General features: G+C 41.8%; 1 protein-coding gene across 4 annotated transcripts in view; it reads right to left on the minus strand.

Annotated features, from left to right (window-relative positions):
* Positions 1-512: 512 nt before the first annotated feature.
* The window catches only part of KHDRBS1 (KH RNA binding domain containing, signal transduction associated 1), a 35,948-nt gene continuing 17,201 nt past the window's right edge, over positions 513-19,259 (minus strand). Inside the window, exons 5-11 of one of the 4 annotated variants that reach the window (XR_014296423.1) lie at positions 18,462-18,595; positions 17,477-17,678; positions 16,941-17,008; positions 16,082-16,140; positions 13,616-13,808; positions 10,951-11,010; positions 513-6,578 (exon numbers count right to left, since the gene is read on the minus strand). Coding sequence is in view for 1 of the 4 variants with exons in the window: in XM_082649441.1 (XP_082505567.1) it covers positions 13,711-13,808; positions 16,082-16,140; positions 16,941-17,008; positions 17,477-17,678; positions 18,462-18,595 (561 nt within the window). In the remaining 3 variants the exon portion in view is untranslated. Of the gene's footprint in view, positions 6,579-8,923; positions 9,143-10,950; positions 11,011-12,488; positions 13,809-16,081; positions 16,141-16,940; positions 17,009-17,476; positions 17,679-18,461; positions 18,596-19,259 lie in introns of those variants that run through there. The other 3 variants (XR_014296424.1, XR_014296425.1, XM_082649441.1) reach the window with 3 other exon arrangements.

Genomic DNA, 19,259 nt, shown 5'->3' on the forward strand with positions numbered 1-19,259 from the left:
CCTCTGTTTCCGCATCTGTAAAATGAGTATAGTGGATTGGAGGATTAAGTCAAATAGTACATATAAATGCTTGACATAGTGCCTGGTACAACTAAGCATTCAATAAATTATTAGCTATTATATATTTTAATCAATAATGAAGATAAAAATGGGCTTAGAGGTTAAACAACTTGCCCAAAGTAAATCAACCGATTTCAAGGTCCCTTTACTGCTAAGAACAGAATCCAAAGCTCATTAGAATGCCTCAGGCACAGTCTGGATAGGTCTCTCCAAACTCAGCCCTTCCCCTGGTTCCCTTGTTGGGATAAATAACCAGAAGGCATTGAAGGAAGAGTGTAGTATTAGAGAGGTCCCTAACCTCTCCAGGTGCTCAGTGTAAAACCAGCCTATGGCATTGGCCACAGGAAACCATAAGTCTAGGAAAGGCTGACTTTCAATCCTTTAAGAGAAAATGTTAGGATAAATGGCTAGCCCAATATAGCTGGATAGAGAGTGGGAGTTAGACAGGGGACCTCCTTTGGCTCTCTCCCAAAGCTGATAAAAGCTACCGGAGTGGGACTATTCATCACTTGACTGAACCTTTATTGAGCTCCTCAGTGCCAGATGTTTGCTGGGGAAGGGATATAGTCCAGAGTGAAGTGGGAAAAGCCCTACCCTATCCTTCAGGAGATTTTTGGACGTTAGTAATCAAAAATGAAGAGAAAAACAGGCTCCGAGGTTAAATAACTTGCCTAAAGTACCCGAACCTTCTAACTTGACTTTCCTCAGCCTTTACAGAGTTGGTGACCAGCCACTCTCTGGGAGCCCTCTGCAAGTGTTCAAGGCTGGCATCCACAACACACGTGTGGCAGGGTGGGAAATAGGTGGTGGTAGGGTGTTCCAGCCAGTGCTGCTGGAGACTAAGGGGAAGCAGGCAAACTGGGAATGACACAGTAAGAGCTGCCAGTTTATTCACGTCTAGGAGGCCATGCTGAGGATACTGTTAGTCCCCTTCGATTCTTTAAAGTCCTAAGCAGGTTTAACTGTTAGCATCACAGCCCCCTGTAGCCCTAAGGACTCCATTCTGGGCCTAGGGACTCTTAGAGGATTCTGGGTGGCTTTCTGTGGGTAAATCAGACAGATCAAGAGGTGGGTGGGAAAAGACTGTTGATCTCCTCTCCTGGGTCTCTCTGTGCTCAGCAAATGCCCTCAGGCCAGCCTTGACACAGCAGGCGGCTCTCCTGGTTTCCGGGAGTCCTCTGATGCTGCAAAGACATAGGCAGAAAATTAAGAAGCATGAAGTTGCTGTATCGGGGGCTTCCCAGCCTCCCATTTGGCTGGTCTGCCTCCCTCACAACCTCCCCACCCCACAGCACAACCCCCGTTGCTGCATTCAGGACAAGGTTTTTAGGTACACAGGTGGGTAGGAAACAGAAGTCCACGGCCTATGAGCTCCTTTTGCTATCCGTCAGGCAATGAAAATGGAGACTCACACCTCACACCTCCCATCCTTGGCCATGCCTGAGCTGAGTGATCTGGGGCAGAATCAACTAGACCTCTGGGGCCTTTAACTATACAAGCTTTGGGGCCTCCAGCTATATAAAGGGGAAAATAATCTCTGCTCTCTCAGAGATGTGAAAAAGATAACGATTAACAGAGAGCTTTAAATCTTTTGAAAGAAAGGGAATGGGGAACAGGAATCTTCTCGTAGCTATTATTAGTACCTCAATCCTAGGCTCCGGGGTCCACCTCTTCTGGCCTTATGAGGGGTTCTTCCTAGCCCTCAGTTCTCGGCGTTATCCACAGGAGAGACACATTCTAAGCCTGGGGCACAGGTCAGAGCCCTAATCTTATGCCAAAGCCTGTAGCTGTGCTCTTCATCTTAAAAAAAAAAATGCCCCAGTTTTTCAAGCCAGTAACTTGGGGGCCCTCACTGGTACGTCCCTATTCTCCCACATCTAATCAATCATTCTATCTCTGAAGTTCTTGAATCCATTCATTTCTCCAGTGTAGGTCTTTCTCATTCATGTCTTTCCTCATAGGTCCCCATAACCCATTCTCCACTCAGCAGCAAGTGAAGTTTAAAAAGCAGAAATCTAATCGTGTCACCCCTCACTACTGGAATTCAGTGGTCTTCAGTGATGACCATAGCATGAGCCCCGGATTTCCACCTCACCTTGAACCTGCCTCAGTCCTACACTTTGCCTAGAATGTGTTTTCATGCCCTTTCCCCAAACCATCTCCCAAACTCTCTGCTTAGTTAACTCTGCCTTTAGATGTCAGCTTAAACATTTCTTCAAGGAAAACCCCAGAGCTAGGTTAACTCCTGTTGTATACCCTCATGGCACCCGTTCCTTTCTTTCACAGCATATGTCACAATTGAGAATGATTTATGCTATTTATGAGATTAATATGTTTAGTGTCTGTGTCCCCAAATACACTATAAGCTCCACGAGGTCAGGGACCAATTTTACCTTGTTCACTTGCCACTGACTCTCCATTGCCTAGCACATAGTAGGTGTTCCAATTTATAATAATGAATGTATTTTTTAAAAAAAGAATGAAAGGGGTCATTCATACTGATCTCTGGAGAGAAGCTTATGAAGAATCATATCAGAGCACAAGGTATTTCTATTTCTCAAAGGCAGATGCAGAACTTGTTTCCTACATTCCAACCCTGGAGAGCCTGAGAGATGGGGAGCACCCCATTTTATACCTAAAGCTGGGCTGTAAGTAGGAAGCACGAAGGCTGCAGGAGCCAGAGGAAAGCAGAGAAAAATTAGCTCTGTATCTAAACCCAAACTCTTCCATCTCAAATTCCTTATGTGCCTGGTGAAGAGACTGGCTATCCTGAGGTGGGCCAAGGTAGGCTCCCAAGGTTGACAAGGGAATAGCTAATCCAGGCATCTTAATGCAGTATTAAGAACGTAAACAGTCCCCAATTTTCCAGCAATGTGTTCTACTTTGGTGATTAATCTGGGCTGACAGCCTGGCTGTACCTCACACTCTGCCTGGAAACATGTCAAACGCGCTGTCTTTCTTCAGGAGTCCCCACAACCTCTCCCAATCTGACCTGGAAATGACAAGGCCTCCTTGAAGTAAAAAGTTCCCTGGTCCAGTGGGGGGAAGCACTGTGACAGCTTGTGTACCTGTCTGAGAACTCCTACCTGCCCACTGCTGCCTGAGATGCAGCCAAAGACAACCAGCACAGCTTAGGCTAGGAGGGAGAAGTACACCTACTGCTGAGAAGCTGCTGGATTTGTAGTCAAGGAATGTCAAGAAGCTAACCTCCAGCAGCACGGTTATGAAACTCAAATCCCTTTCAGATACAAGGCTCCCTCCTTTTAGAAGAGAGAGCTAGTGTTCTCTGGAAGAGAACACATCCTCAGCCCCAGAGCCATAACAGGCTATTGAGCAGAAGACCTCCAGCCTGGGGGTTAGAAAATTGATTTTTAGAGGTCAGTGAACATATCTGCTCATTACCTCAAACAAAAGGGTTTGGTCTACTACTTGAATGCAGCCTCATTGGGAGCCCAGGGGAGCTATCAGGCCACAATAGGACTAGGGTGCAGTGCCCACCATAGGTCTTTGCTCCCAAGGGCTGAGGCCAGGGAACAAAAGAATGCGCAGTTAGGCAGTGCACTGTGCTTCCTCCCCTTCCCCCCAGCAGCTGCTGTCTCAGACAACTGTATGCAGCCTGTCTGCTCAAGGCTATTAAATATTCATCAGATGCTTGCTAGCTTTAAACATGCCATGACAATTAATCCAGAGAGCAGGAGGTACATGAGGGTCCAGAGAGAGAGAAAAATGGAGGGCAAAGAAGGATCCACTTCTTTTAACTTCAGGAATCTGGAAACCAAGCTAGGGGCACCACACATTCTGTATATCAAAGCCCGGAACTACTTTCAGCGTAAGCTGATCTTCTGGTGGCCACTGTAGGTACAGAGGAAAGACCAGGAGGCAGCTAAGTAGTAGCAGAAAGACTAGGGTCTGAACTCTAGTTCTTGGACCCTGTGGTCATCCTAACCTGTGCATGTCAGTTTCCCAGGATAATCCTCACTTCACAGAGTTGTGAGAATTACATGGGATGCTGCAATATGATACTCCCCGGAGAGTTAGCACAGAATTAAGAGCTTAAAATGGAGGCAGAGACTTCATTCATTTAAGACTTAAAAGTGGTGAAGCAAAGCCTTGCTTAATAATTCCTCAAGAGTGAAGTTTCCATCAGTGGAGACTCACAGAGTTTTGGTCTCTAATTCACAGGGTAGGTGAAAGGGATAGGATACAGGATGATGCCCTCAAGATATGGTGAAGGCCTAACACCCCACCCTCAAAGAGCCCAAATATCTAAGAGGAGAGAAGGTTATTCTTTCTGAAAAAGGTAAGAACCATATGGCTTTTAGGTAAGAGGGAGCAGAAGTCAGGCATGGGGAGGGGAGAACACCTCCTTTGCTCTCCCACAAAGGGTGGTGCACTTTATGGAAGATGATTCCCTTCTGCTTCCCTTACTTCCCCAACTCGCCAGCACAAGGGCAAACACGAGTGTGTTCAAGTCACTCCCCTACTTAAGGCCTTAAAATAGCTCCCTAAACTTTAGAATAGTGTCCAAATCCCTTGACTAAAATTTAGCTTTTCAAAATCGGCAGTAACTTACTCTCCTAGCCTCTGTTTATAGCTAACATGTACTGACTGGGTGCTTATTACATGTCATGTTGAATGTTTTACATGCATTAATTCACCCAATCTTCACAACAATGTTATAAAATAAATGATATTATCCTCCCATTTTACAGATGATGAAACTGAGACTTGGAGGGGATAACCCATCTAAGGTTCCAAAGCTAGTTACACTATGTAAAAATGTGTTAAACTGTGTAAAAGTGGGATAATAATAGCTACTTTACAGGTGGAGCAGACAGTGCATGGTACACAGTAAAGAATGTTAGAATTGACAAAAATGCAATAATAGCTAAGTAACCTTTTTTCAGATTTTAACATTTCTGAAATCAGGACACATCTTACACTTATATGAAAACAAAACACTGTGTCAGTTTAACTGGCAGTATTTTTTATTTCTTCGCAGTATTTAATGATGCATCTTATAATACATAGCCTCAGTGTCAATGAAATATGGTGTTCATCTTATAGAAGCAGCATGCTTTCAGCATAAAGAATGGGCTTTGGTATACAAAAATGCTGATGTGGACCTCCTCCACAACTTGCAATACAACTGTGGTAAATTACTTCACCTCTCCTAGTAACAGCTGCCTCATTTACAAAAACAGAGACACAGTAGACATGCAAATTAAATTTTCTTCTCCCTTAGCCAGGCAAAGCTGCCTATTTTCTCTATATCACTTCCTCCTTTTAAAAAAATGGGGTCAAGACCAATTAATGGGAATAGACAGAAAAGTAATAAAATGAGGGAAAATTAAAATGACTACTTAATAGTAACTCTGCCAGCTAACAGCAGCCTGTATAGGCTCACACAAAGCACGAGAACATAGCAAGAAAAAGGGAGCCCACGTGCTGCCTTATGAATTCTAACTCAAATGATCTTTGGGCGACATACAGCCGCAGAGGTTTGAGGCCAGGGAGGGATTATTTAAGCTTCAAATATCTAAGCAAAATATCCACCATCACTACCTTTATCCCCCTAGTTCACTTGGTTCGGGAGCACTCTGCATACGTATAGGCAAGAAGCCTTATGGGTCCTAACTCTCAGGCTGCTGTTCCTGAAAAACACAGTCTGAGTCTGCTTCATCCTTGGTGGCCAGAAAGCCCTAGCAGTTGCTGATGCATCTTCACCTACATTCTTAGCCTGGGACAGGAGGGGGAAGTGGTGGGAGAGAAAGCAAGAGTGGACAAACCCTAAGGCTATCTGAATACTGTCATATCCCTAGGTAAGGAAGGGTGAGAGAGTTCCCTTAGCAGCAAGTGTCATCTATAAGAGTACCCTGGAAACCCTGGAGGGAGATGGGGGGAGGAGCAAGGGAGGCTGATGGTGGGGGAAGGGCATGTAGGGCCTCAGCCTTTGAGCCTCTGGAGAACTACATATGGCCAGGCATAGCAGCTAGAACAGCCTCATTTCCACTTTAGCAGCCTGCAGTATTACAGACATGATTTGGGGTCACCCATACCTGGGATCAAATCCTAGCCCCACCACTTACTAGCTCTTATTGATGCCAAAATAGTCCAGTCAGCTATTATTTATTATTGAGTAGCTACTATACGCCAAAAATTATATTAATCACTTTAAGTAATACCTACTTCAAAGGGGAATAGATCTATACCGCTATAGTCAATTGATTTCCAACCAGGATGCCAAGATCATTCAATGGGGGAAGAACAGTCTTTTTCAATAAATGGTGCTGAGACAACTGGATATCCACATGCAAACGAATATGAACCCCCCACCTCATTCCATATACAAAAATTAACGCAAAATGCGGGCTTCCCTGGTGGCGCAGTGGTTCAGAGTCCGCCTGCTGATGCAGGGGACACGGGTTCGTGCCCCGGTCTGGGAGGATCCCACATGCCGCAGAGCGGCTGGGCCCGTGAGCCATGGCCACTGAGCCTGCGTGTCCGGAGTCTGTGCCCTGTAACGGGAGAGGCCACAACAGTGAGAGGCCTGCATACCGCAAAAAAAATAAATTAATTAAAAAAAAAAAAATTAACGCAAAATGGATCATAGGCCTAAATGTAAGAATTAAAACTATAAAACTCTTGGAAGGAAAAAGGTATAAAATTTCAGGACCATGAATGAGACAATGGTTTCTTACCTATGACACCAAAAGCACAAGCAATGAAAGAAAATAACAGATAAATTGGACTTCATCAAAATGAAAAACTTCTGTGTTTCAAAGAAAATAAAAAGAGAACTCACAGAATAGGAGAAAATACTTGCAAATCTCATATATGATAAGAGTCCATCATCCAACTATATAATGAACTTACAATTCAATAATAAAAAGACAAATCGTCCAATTTAAAAATTGACAAGAAGATTTAAATAAACATTTCTCTAAAGAAGATAAACAAAATGGTGGGTAAGTACATGAAAAGATGCTCAATGACATTATTCATTAGGGAAATGCAAATCAAAACCACAATGAGATACCAATTCACACCCAGCAGGATAGCTGTAACAAACAAAAAGAAAATAGCAAGTGTTGGTAAGGATGTGGAGAAATTAGAAACCTCATACATTGCTGGTAGGAATGGTGTAGTCTCTGTGTAAAACAGATGGGCAGTTCCTCAAAAAGTTAAAGAGTTACCATATGACCTAGCAATTCCTCTCCTAGGTATACATCCAAGAAATTGAAAACATATGTCCACACAAAAACCTGTACATGAATGTTCATAGAAGAATTATTCATATTAGCCAAAAAGTGGTAAATGGATAAATAAAATGTGGTATATGCATATAATGAAACAGTATTTGACAATAAAAGGAAGTACTGACAACATGCTACAACACGTATGAGGCTTGAAAACATTATGCTAAGTGAAAGAAGCCAGTCATTAAGATTATATGTTGTATAATTCCACTTTATGAAGTGTCCAGAATAGACAAGGTGATAGAGACAGAACATGGACTAATGGTTGCTTAGAGCTAGAAAGGATAAGCTGATTGTGGGGAAATGGCTTAATGGGCACAGGATTTCTTTTCTGGGGTGAGAAAGACGTTCTAAAATTTATTGTGTTGATGATTGTACAACTCTTGTATATACTAAAAACCCCCGAATCGTACACTTTAAATGAGTGAATAGTTTGGTATATGAATTATATCTCAACAATCCTAATATGCCTTTTAATCTGTATTAATAGAAGCTAACCAGCAGCTGCAACTGGCAGGTGATGGGCAGAATTTGGCTTGCAGCATATGTTTTATAGGGACTGACACAAATCTAAGCAAACATTAAACAACTGGCAGTATATAAAATCCAAATTTCTAGTTTTTCTTGAAAATCAGATCTAGCAAGTCTAACAAATAACTTTTAGAGCTGGGAAAGAAACATGAGTGAAAATGATCTTCAGGGACTTCCCTGGTGGCGCAGTGGTTAAGAATCCGACTGCTGATGCAGGGGACACGGGTTTGAGCCCTGGTCCAGGAAGATCCCACATGCTGTGGAGCAACTAAGCCTGTGCACCACAACTACTGAGCCTGCACTCTAGAGCTCGTGAGCCACAACTACTGAGCCCTTGTGCCACAACTACTGAAGCCCGAGCGCCTGTGCTCCACAACAAGAGAAGCCACCGCAGTGAGAAGCCCACGCACCGCAACAAAGAGTAGCCCCCTCTGGCTGCAACTAGAGAAAGCCCGCATGCAGCAACAAAGACCCAATGCAGCCAAAAATAAAAAATAAAAAAAAAAAAAAAAAAAAAAAAGATCTTCAAATACATGATAGGAATCCCTTCAGAAGTCCAAAATAGAATCAGTATAAGCTACTAGAGTGACATTCAAAATGAGGGAAAACTACTAATACTTGGAGCTGTCTTAAATGAAATGGGCTGCTTTGGAAGTAATATTGTGTCCTATCACTATATGAAGTACTGATATGTACTATAACATGCATGAACCTTGAAAACATTATGCAAAGTCAAAGAAACCAATCACAAAAGGCACATATAATATGATTCCATTTATATGAAATGTCCAGAATAGGGAAATCCATAGAAACAGAAAGTAGCTTAGTGGGAGAGAGGGGAATTGGGAGTGACTACTAACACGTATGAGATTCTTTTGGGGTAATGGAAATTTTCTGGAATTAAATAGTGATAATGCTCATACAGCACTGTGAATATTCTAATAACCACTGAACTGTGCATTTTAAAATGATTACAATGGTAAATTTTATGTTATGTGAATTTTATCTCAATTAAAAAAGAAAAAGGTAGAGAGGACCAAATGAGATAGTTTTTATTAACTGCGTAGGATAGTATGACGCACATAGTGATACGTGTTAGCTATTATTATCAACTCCATTTAATGATAAAGAAATAAGACACAGACCTGCTATATAAAAAAAAATAATAACTAAAATAAAATTCAAATCATAAAAAGAAATGACACAGGGAATTCCCTGGTGGTCCAGTGGTTGGGACTCGGTGCTTTCACAGCCATGACCCAGGTTCAATCCCTGGTCGGGGAGCTAGGATCCTGCAAGTCGTGTGACACAGCGGGGAAAAAAAAAAAAAAAAAAAGATGTTCACTATGCTTAAAAAAAAAAAAAGAAAAAAAGAAATGAGACAGGGGGTAAGGGTTTTTTTCTGGTTGTTAAAACAAAGACAAGGGCTATGATGAGGCAGAGCCAGGACAGGTCCCCAGGCTTCCCTGGCTCTAAAACTTATAGATGTAATAAAGTTCACAGGTAGTGACAGAAAACACTGGGACCGAAACTGCACACCCAGAATAGGCAGACCACTGGCAGGCCTGGGTCTGCCAACAATGGAACTTGCCTTTCCAAGCACAAATTACAGGCCAAATAAAGAAAGACGTTTCCCCAAAATTCTGCTCTTAAGACTACCTTAGGAAGAGTTGAGACTAAATTCTCTGCATTCAGGGACTTTCCCCTAAAATTTTCTAACCATTCATGTGACCAGTATCAAACTTAGCCCTTCTGGATGCACAGAACCATGCTCAGTACACATGGCCCTCCTTAAAGCCTCCGTATCGCAGAGGCTCCTGGCCGAGAGGTGGGTTTGGAAGAAATGATCTCCAAGAAGGCAAATTTCACTGTCAAAGGACACAGTATCTTTGGCCTACCTAGTTGGATCCTTTCTCCTCAGTGCCCTCATAACCCTAACAACTTACTCAGGGGCAGAGAAAAAATCAATAGGAAGGCTCACTCAGTTGTCAGAGCCCCCAACTACCCAACCAGGGAGTTAAAATTTTTTAGGGAAAAAGACTAATATTTACTATGTATAGGGCACGGAATTGGTTGGCCTTACATATATTTGAACTCCTTCAGTTTGCCAACCACTGTGAAGTGTACATTATCACTGTCTTCCTTCTCAGATGTGGAAATAAGTGATGTGTTTTAGGTCACCAAACAAAAGATAGCTCATAGATTCAACTCCAGGTTTCTCAGGTTCCATGTCCTTTCTACTACACCACAATGTCTCTAACCAGGGGTCTCTTCTGCGTGAGAAATACCCCTTCCTTAGATTAAAAGTGGTATAGTATGAGAGGTAAGATGTTAGGTTCTGGCAACACATAAACTTGGGCTTGATTACCACCCACACTAATTATGTAATCCTGGGAAGTCACTTACCCTCATTAAGTCTCAGTTACTTCTGTAAAATACGGTTATTACTGAATAACTGTCGTTTGGTTGCTCAGTATCTATTTCTTTCCTAATAACACCCTGACTTCCTTTTGAGGAATTATTTTCTTACTGCATACTGGTAAAGTACGGGCATGTGACTCAAGCTAATCCAGTCTGACACTTTGCCTCTCTAGAACTTGAACCTTGAAACCAAACACGGCTAAGAGTGTACTTATTCCAGCAATAGTGTCCAAGGAGCTAATCCCAGCTTTAGAACCACTCCTGTGGTCTACCACTGCTGTCCCAGTTCGCTGTAGCCACTCTGGTTCCCAAGCAAGATTTTCTAGCCTTCACATTAAATCTGCGGACCCCTAATATCCTTCCAATAAATTCCCTTTCATTTACATGAGCCAGTCACTTTGTTGCTTATAACCAATGAACTCCAAATGAAACACCACCTTATCAGGTTATTGACAAAATACAGTGGGACTCAAAAGATGTAAGCTGACAGTCTGGTCATTACAAGTAAATTCAATATGGACTGTAAACCAACGTAAAAGCATGGTCAGGTTGTAAATATGGTACAAAGTACATACAAGCAAGATTTGCCCATTGATTACCTCCCAGGCTACCACCTGGCAAAACTGTTTTAGTTACGATAAAAGTCCAATATCCTTAATAGAAAGCCACCTTAACATACCTGACATGGGTCTTCACTACCCATTCTACTCCAAGAAATGCCTCAGGAGTTTTCAATCACCTGAAAATGGAGAAGTAAGAGATAAGTCTTTTAAAGAGGAAGTTCTAAAGACATACAAAATAAAAGATAGAGATCCTGCATGCAGTTTACACATTACAGGAGAGAAACATGCAACTTTAAAGAAATTTTAACTAACATTTCATTGTGAATATCAATACGGGGACCTATAGGGGCTCACATCCTTGTACATTTTAAAATAGCTGAGCAGAAAGCTTTACTTTGGGGAGCAGCAGGTCTAAACTACAGTCATTGAAATTTTACAATGTGTCATTTAAGATGTCAGACTTTGTGCCCAGGTTACATTACAGTTCACTTGTGATGGGCAGGATTATTAAGAGTTATGGCTAATTTATGCGGCAGCATATGGTTTTTCTTTTTACAGCTATTTTTATTAAACAAGTTTTGCAAAGTTTTAACATTAAAATTAACAGCTAAAGAATTGTTTATGCAAGTTGCTGTCACAGTTTATGTAAAAGAGAAATATGTGCTATTAAAATCAGACATTTAGGTTACCTTTGGTTTTTTGCGATGCATGTTAGCTTTACACATCCTGATTCTCTTGCGATAATTTTCCTTTAAAAAGGGGGGTATAGAGTGATCTCTTTTCATCAAAACAAGACATAATGCCCTGAAAGCTGACTTCAAACCATGGTTGAAAATTCAGTTATTTACACTTTATCACAATCTACAAATACATTTTTTTGTTGGTGTGTTTTAAAAAGAAAAAAAATGTCCATCATGCACTGCTGCAGGCAGCTTGGCACTTCATACAAGAGGATTTTTCACCCCCGAGCAGTTTAGGTGGCTCCCTTAGGGAAGGCATGAGAACCCTGAGAATTAATGTAGAGGAGTGGAAACAGGGTCAACCAATTCCATCATTTCCTCTCTTGGTCTCTCAGGAGGGAGGTTCAGAGCCAGGCTATCATGCCACATCCTGCCCCAGCCCAGTTGATTTATTAACAGCATTTCTGGGATTGGAAGGGAAACCCTTAAGGGCACCCAGGGTTTGCTGAATTGTCATTATCTAAAGGCAAGTGCTATCCCTCTCCAAGTTCACAGAGATTATTTGGTGTCACTCTTAGGGCCACCTACAGGCTCTACAGAAGGTGCAAACTAGGATGGCTGGAACTTTAAGTACTGAGGCCTATGTATGGAAACCAATCCAAGTTTCAACTTAGTTGGATTTTTCTCTCCAAAAATTAGAGCTTGTGATAAGGACTGGATAAAACTGCTTTCAACAACTTCCAGGGGGTGAAAAAGCTTTGGTTATTTTTAAACTAAAACTTAACAACTCATAAACTTTTTTTTGGTAAACTTAAAATAAAATACCCCCCCACCACTTTTAAGAATGTCTCCAACTTTTAACAAGCCCATTAACTTTAGAGTTAATTTAAGTTTATTTGAAAGAGAAAACTATTTTATTGTCCACCCAAAAAAATGACAATTCATCACATTTACTTTGATTAAAAAAGGACTAAACTTTATTGACAAACTGCTGCAGACATTTTGACATAAGTTTAAGCTACCTATTTAGGCAGACTTACACATGTAGCATTTAATCTTCCAAGAACAAAATGGGAGGACGGTACAAATCCAATTAGGACTTTAACTTATGTACAAAGTGGATTTTGATTCCTTTTTCATTCAGCTGCAGTGTCCCTTTTTATATCATGCTAGTGTTGAGACATACTTGACTAACTACCTTGGTAACAGTTCAATATTGACAACCGTCAACTTAAGAAAATCATCAGCTTTTGGCCCCAGTGTCCAAGTGAGCTTTTCATGGAGTGTAGAATCTCAGATGGACAAAATACTTTGCCTTTTTAAATACTGAAATGTTAATTATTTGTACTATTACTGAAAGGTTGTTCGTGACTAAAAAGCTCTGCATCAAATTCAAATGGCCAGCCCCTCTCCCCATATCAACCTCTTCGAAACCTACTTCCCACTAAGTATCTCTCAACACTGTATGTCTGGGGCTAGATTTCAAAACCCACATAATGAAAAAGTCAGTTTTACGAACCTAATTTTGTTGTTGTTGTTTTTAAGTCAATTAACGTTAAAAATTGCATCAACTATTTAATTCATGAGGATCTTTCATATTAAAATTTAACCTTAAGATTCAACCGCCATGTGCTTTTAAAGGAAACGTTTTTAGAGACGTCTGAGCTCACTTTTACATGGTGGCACCTACTGCCGTTAACGTTTGTGATTTTAAATCTTAAACAGCCCTGAATTTTGAAATGTAGCCTAGTTTGGGATTCTGCAACTACAACTTTACGGGATGCCTCAAGTCAAAACTAAGAGAAAGTTAACAAGCCTTAACTTCAGAACCTTTAAGCAAGCAATGTCACTTTTGAAACTAACAGGTTTGTGGTTTTTTTTTTTTACTCAACTTCTGTTTTATTAGAAAAGGTACATTTCTGTTTATATTTAAACAACAAAGAAAAAAAGCATCTACACACTTAAAAAATTAATTCGATATTCCTAAATCTATTTTAACTCATTTTAAAATACTACATACAGAAGCCAGAATGCAGAGTTAAGAATGGAGTAAGGTGGGGGAGAAGAAGGGGACCACGAAGAAAAACACTTAGACAATTACTTGTCTGTTGTGGGTAAAGCAACAGGAATCCTGGGAGATACAAGAAATCAGTAACAACTTTGCTCATAACTGATATTTTCCCCTCATGTTTGTTTTTAATAACGTCCATATGGGTGCTCTCTGTATGCTCCCTTCACCGGCCTAGCTGGAGGGGCCTTCAGCGACGGCCTGGTCCCATTCCAGTCATCTTGGCCTGTGGGGAAAAAGCAAGAACAGTTTTATAACCCACGTGCCAATGGCATTTCTAGATGGGCAGGCGTAGGTCACCTGGTCACCAAAAGCACTGCTTTGCTTCCAATGTCTTGCCACCTCCTGGGTGGTCCTTACTTTTTTGCTCTGCTTGGCCCTCCTGAGCAGCTTAGGCAATTTTCCAACTGTAGGACAGTTCCGCGTGGACAGAGGAAACAGTTCAGGAAGAACTTGGAGTGATGTCCAGGAAAGAAGCTGTCCATAGGCAACATAATCTATACTCCAGCCCCCAAACCTGAATAAACCCAACACCTTGCTTGGGACAATGAGGAAATCGACCTCAGTGGATCTGCAATGCTCTTTCCTGTTTCCAAAGCAATTTGGCACAGAGCCTCAGGTAAGGTGACAATTTCTGGAAGTCTTTCAGATTGGAAGCAGCAGGTAGCTCCCTTCCCATGCAACAGCAAGTCTGATTTCCCCGTGGAGAAATGTCCTCTGGCTCCCTGGGAAGAGCAAGCAATGGCCACGTTTCAGGAGCCCTCCACCAGCAGAGCTGGTTCACTGTTCTGGCAGTGGGAAGTACAACCAAATGTGTTAACAGCACTCATTAGGAGAATTCATTATCTCCTTTTTTGTGCCAATAGTCCAGAGAAGCCAGACAACATGACTGACATCCTCAAATGGTTTTCCTTTGTGACAGGGAAAAGCCTATAGGAGAGATGATCACTTACTAGAGCTGATCTCTTATGAACACGAGTTGTGTTTATAAGCTTATTCTTCCCACTCACCCCCAGATGTTACCCAGGCCTGTTATTTCTCTAGCTCCTTGCATTCACAAACATCTGCTTCCATCAATATAGGTCTAAAACTCCTTTATGGATGTTGCACAAAGCCCTATGCTATCTAAGCCTGTTTATACCTCTAGTAAAATAGATATGTCCATCACTTTCCAAGTGGCTTCTGGGTACCAACAAGACAGTTTATTTTTCTAACTCTGCTTATAAAGGCAGAAATCAGAACAGATTAACGGTGGCAATATCACACCAGGAGAACAAGGAGCAGCCTGCCTATTTCAGTGCAGTCTTTTCTCCAGCAAAACAGAAATGTAATTTAGTCAAACACATACAGAGGCCCCATTGTGCTGCTTCACCGATGAAGGGAAATACCCTGGAGCAATCATACCACCCTTCTAAATAGTGGCATATGAGCAGAGAGCAGTGCAGTGTTACGGATGGCAACTGTCCAGTACCATTTAGCTAGAACTGGTAAAAACTGTTTCCCGGGCAAGCAGCTGACTGGTTACTACATACTGTGCTGAGGAGTTGAGGAGTCTGTCTGTGGGAACCCTAAGAGGCTCTCTCTTTTCAGTTAGGGGTAAGGGAGACTGTCAGCTGGTAACTTAAAAGGTCAACTGCTGACCCCCTTGCCAAAGTCTCTGGACTTCCCTTGGGTATGCTGGAAACACCTCACATTTAAAAGGCTGCTCTCTCTGCATCTACTGCCACATGGTACTCCCTCTGGGACCCATTAATACAGGGCCATAACTGGCTCTTGAGGATACTCTTGGGCAATGTGTTTTCAACCAAGCCTCAGGAAAGGCAGTTTGGTCCTGCTGCCATTCCAGCATCTATATAGCTCTCTTAGGATTATAGGACTGAACGGAGATGTCTCCAAGACAGTAAGGAGCTTGGTGCCAGTACTGCCCTGAATTGGCTTCAGCCCCCAGTTTCTAATCTAATGGACACTATTCCTGCCCCCAACCTGCTCTTGCCGTTTAGGTTTCTTTCAGCTAGCATTTCCTCTACACTGAGATTCTTCATAATGAGATCCAAAATTGTTTTTAAAAATGAGGTGGGGCAGAAGAATTGGATATGATTAAATTCTTATTATCCACCGCCGTGGCCTAGGTATCAGCAGCAAAGGCCCAGCAACATAACCCAGGCCTAGCCATCTCCCAGCCTAAAGTCCAAAAAGAATCAACATCAGCTGAAAAGCCTGCTGCTCCAACCAGGCCAACCTAGACCTGAGCCCTAGTTTAGGACACCTGCTTAGCCGTCCAAGAGTAATAGCACACCTATCTCATTTCAGTAAGTCCTTCTTTCTACCGCACACCACACAATTTAAGAGCAGGACTCCTATTGCCACATCTATCAACATATTGGCCTTCTGTTAGAGGTTTCTCCTTAGATGCATGACTGACCCCCAATAATCCGGTCACCAGCATTCTCCAGGGCACTTACTTGCACATTTTGTCCCAACACAGAAATAAATACATACCATATGCTTCATAAGAATCTTGAACCTCCCCATGTCCATAGTCATAATATTCTGAGTCCCTGAAAGCCAAAGACAGAGTGTTAGAGCTATGTAGTAACCATGTTTCAGTTTTACCTTTCTCCCCAATACTTCCATATTTCAGTCATTTTTATGTGGGTATAAAACAAAAAGATGCTCATTTTACCCCATCTCCAAACCACAAAATATTTCCAAAGCATGTACACACTAGGTACTCATTTAAAAACTGTGACAACCATAGCAAAGAAAAACGAATAGCAACAATTTAAAGTGAAAAAGCTCAATCCAAAAGCTCAATCTTAACCACAGTGTACATACACATGTATTCACAGGGCTAACTGGAAGAGATTAAAGAAACATGAAAAGAACTGTTCTGTCCTCATTGTAGAATTATGAGACCTTTTCAATCACAGTTAAGATATATATATATATACACATACACTAAAAATGTTTTTTAAAAAAAGAGCAGAAAAGAACCTGACTTACAACAGTGGGATTCTAGTATCCTTTTAAACTTTTATGCAACTTTAATGTGGCTGTGACATTTTTTAATAATAAATCAAAATAATTTTAAGGCCTCTTCCCTTTGTTTCCATGTAGTCACAGCTCAGGAATTTTTCATCTGCTAACCCCAGATTCTACACTATAATTTAAGATTCACAGTTATCCAAATTTGCAGATCCAAGTGTGTGCCTTATAGATGTCAAAAGCAGACGAGACACCCTCAAGAGAGGTGAGCCACCCTGCTCCTTAGATTTGTGCTGCCTAAATCTCTCAGTTCCTCCAACTCCCTCTTATCCATCCCGAGGACATGAAACAGCACTTCTACTGCCTGACTCACCCTTGGCTTTGGCTGTAATAGCCTTCGTAGCCTTCATAACTCTGTTCTGCATATGTATCATCATATCCCTAGAACAAATAAAATGAAATAGAAAGTCAGAATCACGGAAAGTAGGTAAGGTAATTATATCCCATGGGAGTATGGCGGGCTTCTGGATTAAGAGAACATGGATTTTCCCTCCAAAATGTTAACACCTGTTGTGGAATAGTCAAGAAAAGAAAGGACTAAAGAAAAAAAAAAGAAACCATGTTTCTTTTGAACTTCAGCATCATCAGCAGTAGTAGTGTGAGTTCCTTTAGTAACACACTAAACATCAAGGGACAACTTATTTCCTGTTTAATCTACATACATACAGTAAACCATGCTTAAAAATGGAAAACTCTTCTCATAGTTTAACATTCACTGCAAGAGAAGAGGGCAGATTCCAAATCTTACAGGCAGTCCCTGCCACCTACATCAAGGGCCAAGGCCCTGTCATTCAACTTCCTTTGGCAACCTGTTAGGTATTAGGAAATGGCATTGTCCGAATGTCTTACATATTCTTCATAAGTTTCTGGTGCAGGTGGTGGAGGCAAAGGTATTCTCTGGATGCCTGCTGTCCGTGCTCTTGGTGCTGGAGCACCCCTCACAGTAGGTGGGGGTGGCACTCCTCGAGTCACAGTGGCACCTCTGGTGATGGCTCCTCTCACTGGTGTACCACGCACTAAAGCCCCCCGAGGTGGTCCAACACCTCGGCCCCTGCAAAAAAGGAAGTTTATTTTAAATGGAGATTTTTATAAATAGGCTACTTTCATGTTCAGATTTGTTTGCAAATTCTGGAGCTAGACAGATTTTACGATGCCTTAAATAGACTATTATCAAAACACAGAGGAATGGGGAGTTCCCTGGCAGTCCAGTGGTTAGTACTTGGTGATTTCACTGCCGTGGCAAGGGTTCAATCCCTGGTCAGGGAACTAAGATCCCACAAGCCACTCAGCCCAGCCAAAACAAAACAACACAGAGGAATGTGTAGGTGGGTAAAGGACCCATATTGTAAGGCTCCCCAGGTCCCATGGTGGACCTGTTAATATCTCATTAGTGGAGCGTCTGCCTTGGAGAGTCTGAACAGTCCATAAAGGTCAATCAGCAAAGGTAAAATTCTAAAGTCAAAGACCATTTAAAAATGCTAAAACTGTCCAAAAGTTAAAAAAGCTTTTTTTAAAAGTCCTAAAGCTTCAGGACTGTTGTACCTGATTACAGTCAAAATGACGAAGATCTAGAACTCCACTTTTTTTTTTTTTGGCCATGCCATGCAGCTTGCAGGATCTCAGTTTCCCGACCAAGTATTGAACCTGGATCACAGCAGTGAAAGCGCCAAATCCTAACCACTAGACCACCAGGGAACTCCCTAGAACTCCACTCCTGATGCAACATACAAATCCTGAGACCCTTTCTAAGCTGGAGATAAGAGCACCAGTAAAACAGAGATGGTACCAGCAGTCAAATTCACATCCCATTTCTAGTTGTCTCCATTATTTATACCTGGGAACAGGTGGAGGAGGAGGTGCAGCTCCCCGGCCTCTCACCGGCACCCCACGTCCGCGAGAGGGCTCTGGTACTCCATTCAAGTAGGAGAGCTCTAGGAACTGCTCCTGGCAGATATCATCCATCATATCCTGTGGATAAAAGATAATGGGAAGGAGTGTTATTCTCTACCTTCTGCTGAGAAGTCACCTAGCCCATATGGGCCTTGGATGCTAAGAACAACTTTGAAAGCCCAGATGAAGTCTCAGGTCATTCATTCTCTGAAGTCAAATGGCACTCCACCTGTCACCTCTTTGAGGAAAGTCTTGATGGTAGACCCCTCATTATTCAGATGAAGTTCTTCATGATGTGGTCCCTGCCTAGCTCTCCAGATCACTTCCATCCTCTCTCCATGTATAACCTCCTTTCAAGCCATGCTGAACAACTTGCAGTTCAGAACATGGCATACTCTTAAACATCCATTCTAGCAAATAGTTTCCTCTTTCTAGAATGATAAAAACCACTACCATTAATTAAGTTCTATGGCTGGGTACCATATAATAAACTTTATATAGGGTTTTCAGTTTAATCTTCAAATTAACCCTGAAATAGGCAGATCTTCCCATTTTACATTTGGGAAAACAGATTCGGGAAGTATAAAGCAATCAGTCTAAGGACACAGAGCTAGTAAGTGGCAGATTCTACATGTAAATTCAGAATTACCTGTCTCCAAAATCTAGGCTTTGAATCATCAGACTATGTTATTGCCTTTTTTTGTCCACCTGAGGGACTCTAACTCTCACAAGATTTAATCTA

Source organism: Grampus griseus (assembly GCF_964374135.1).
Source record: "Grampus griseus genome assembly, chromosome: 1".
NCBI classification, from domain to species: domain Eukaryota; kingdom Metazoa; phylum Chordata; class Mammalia; order Artiodactyla; family Delphinidae; genus Grampus; species Grampus griseus.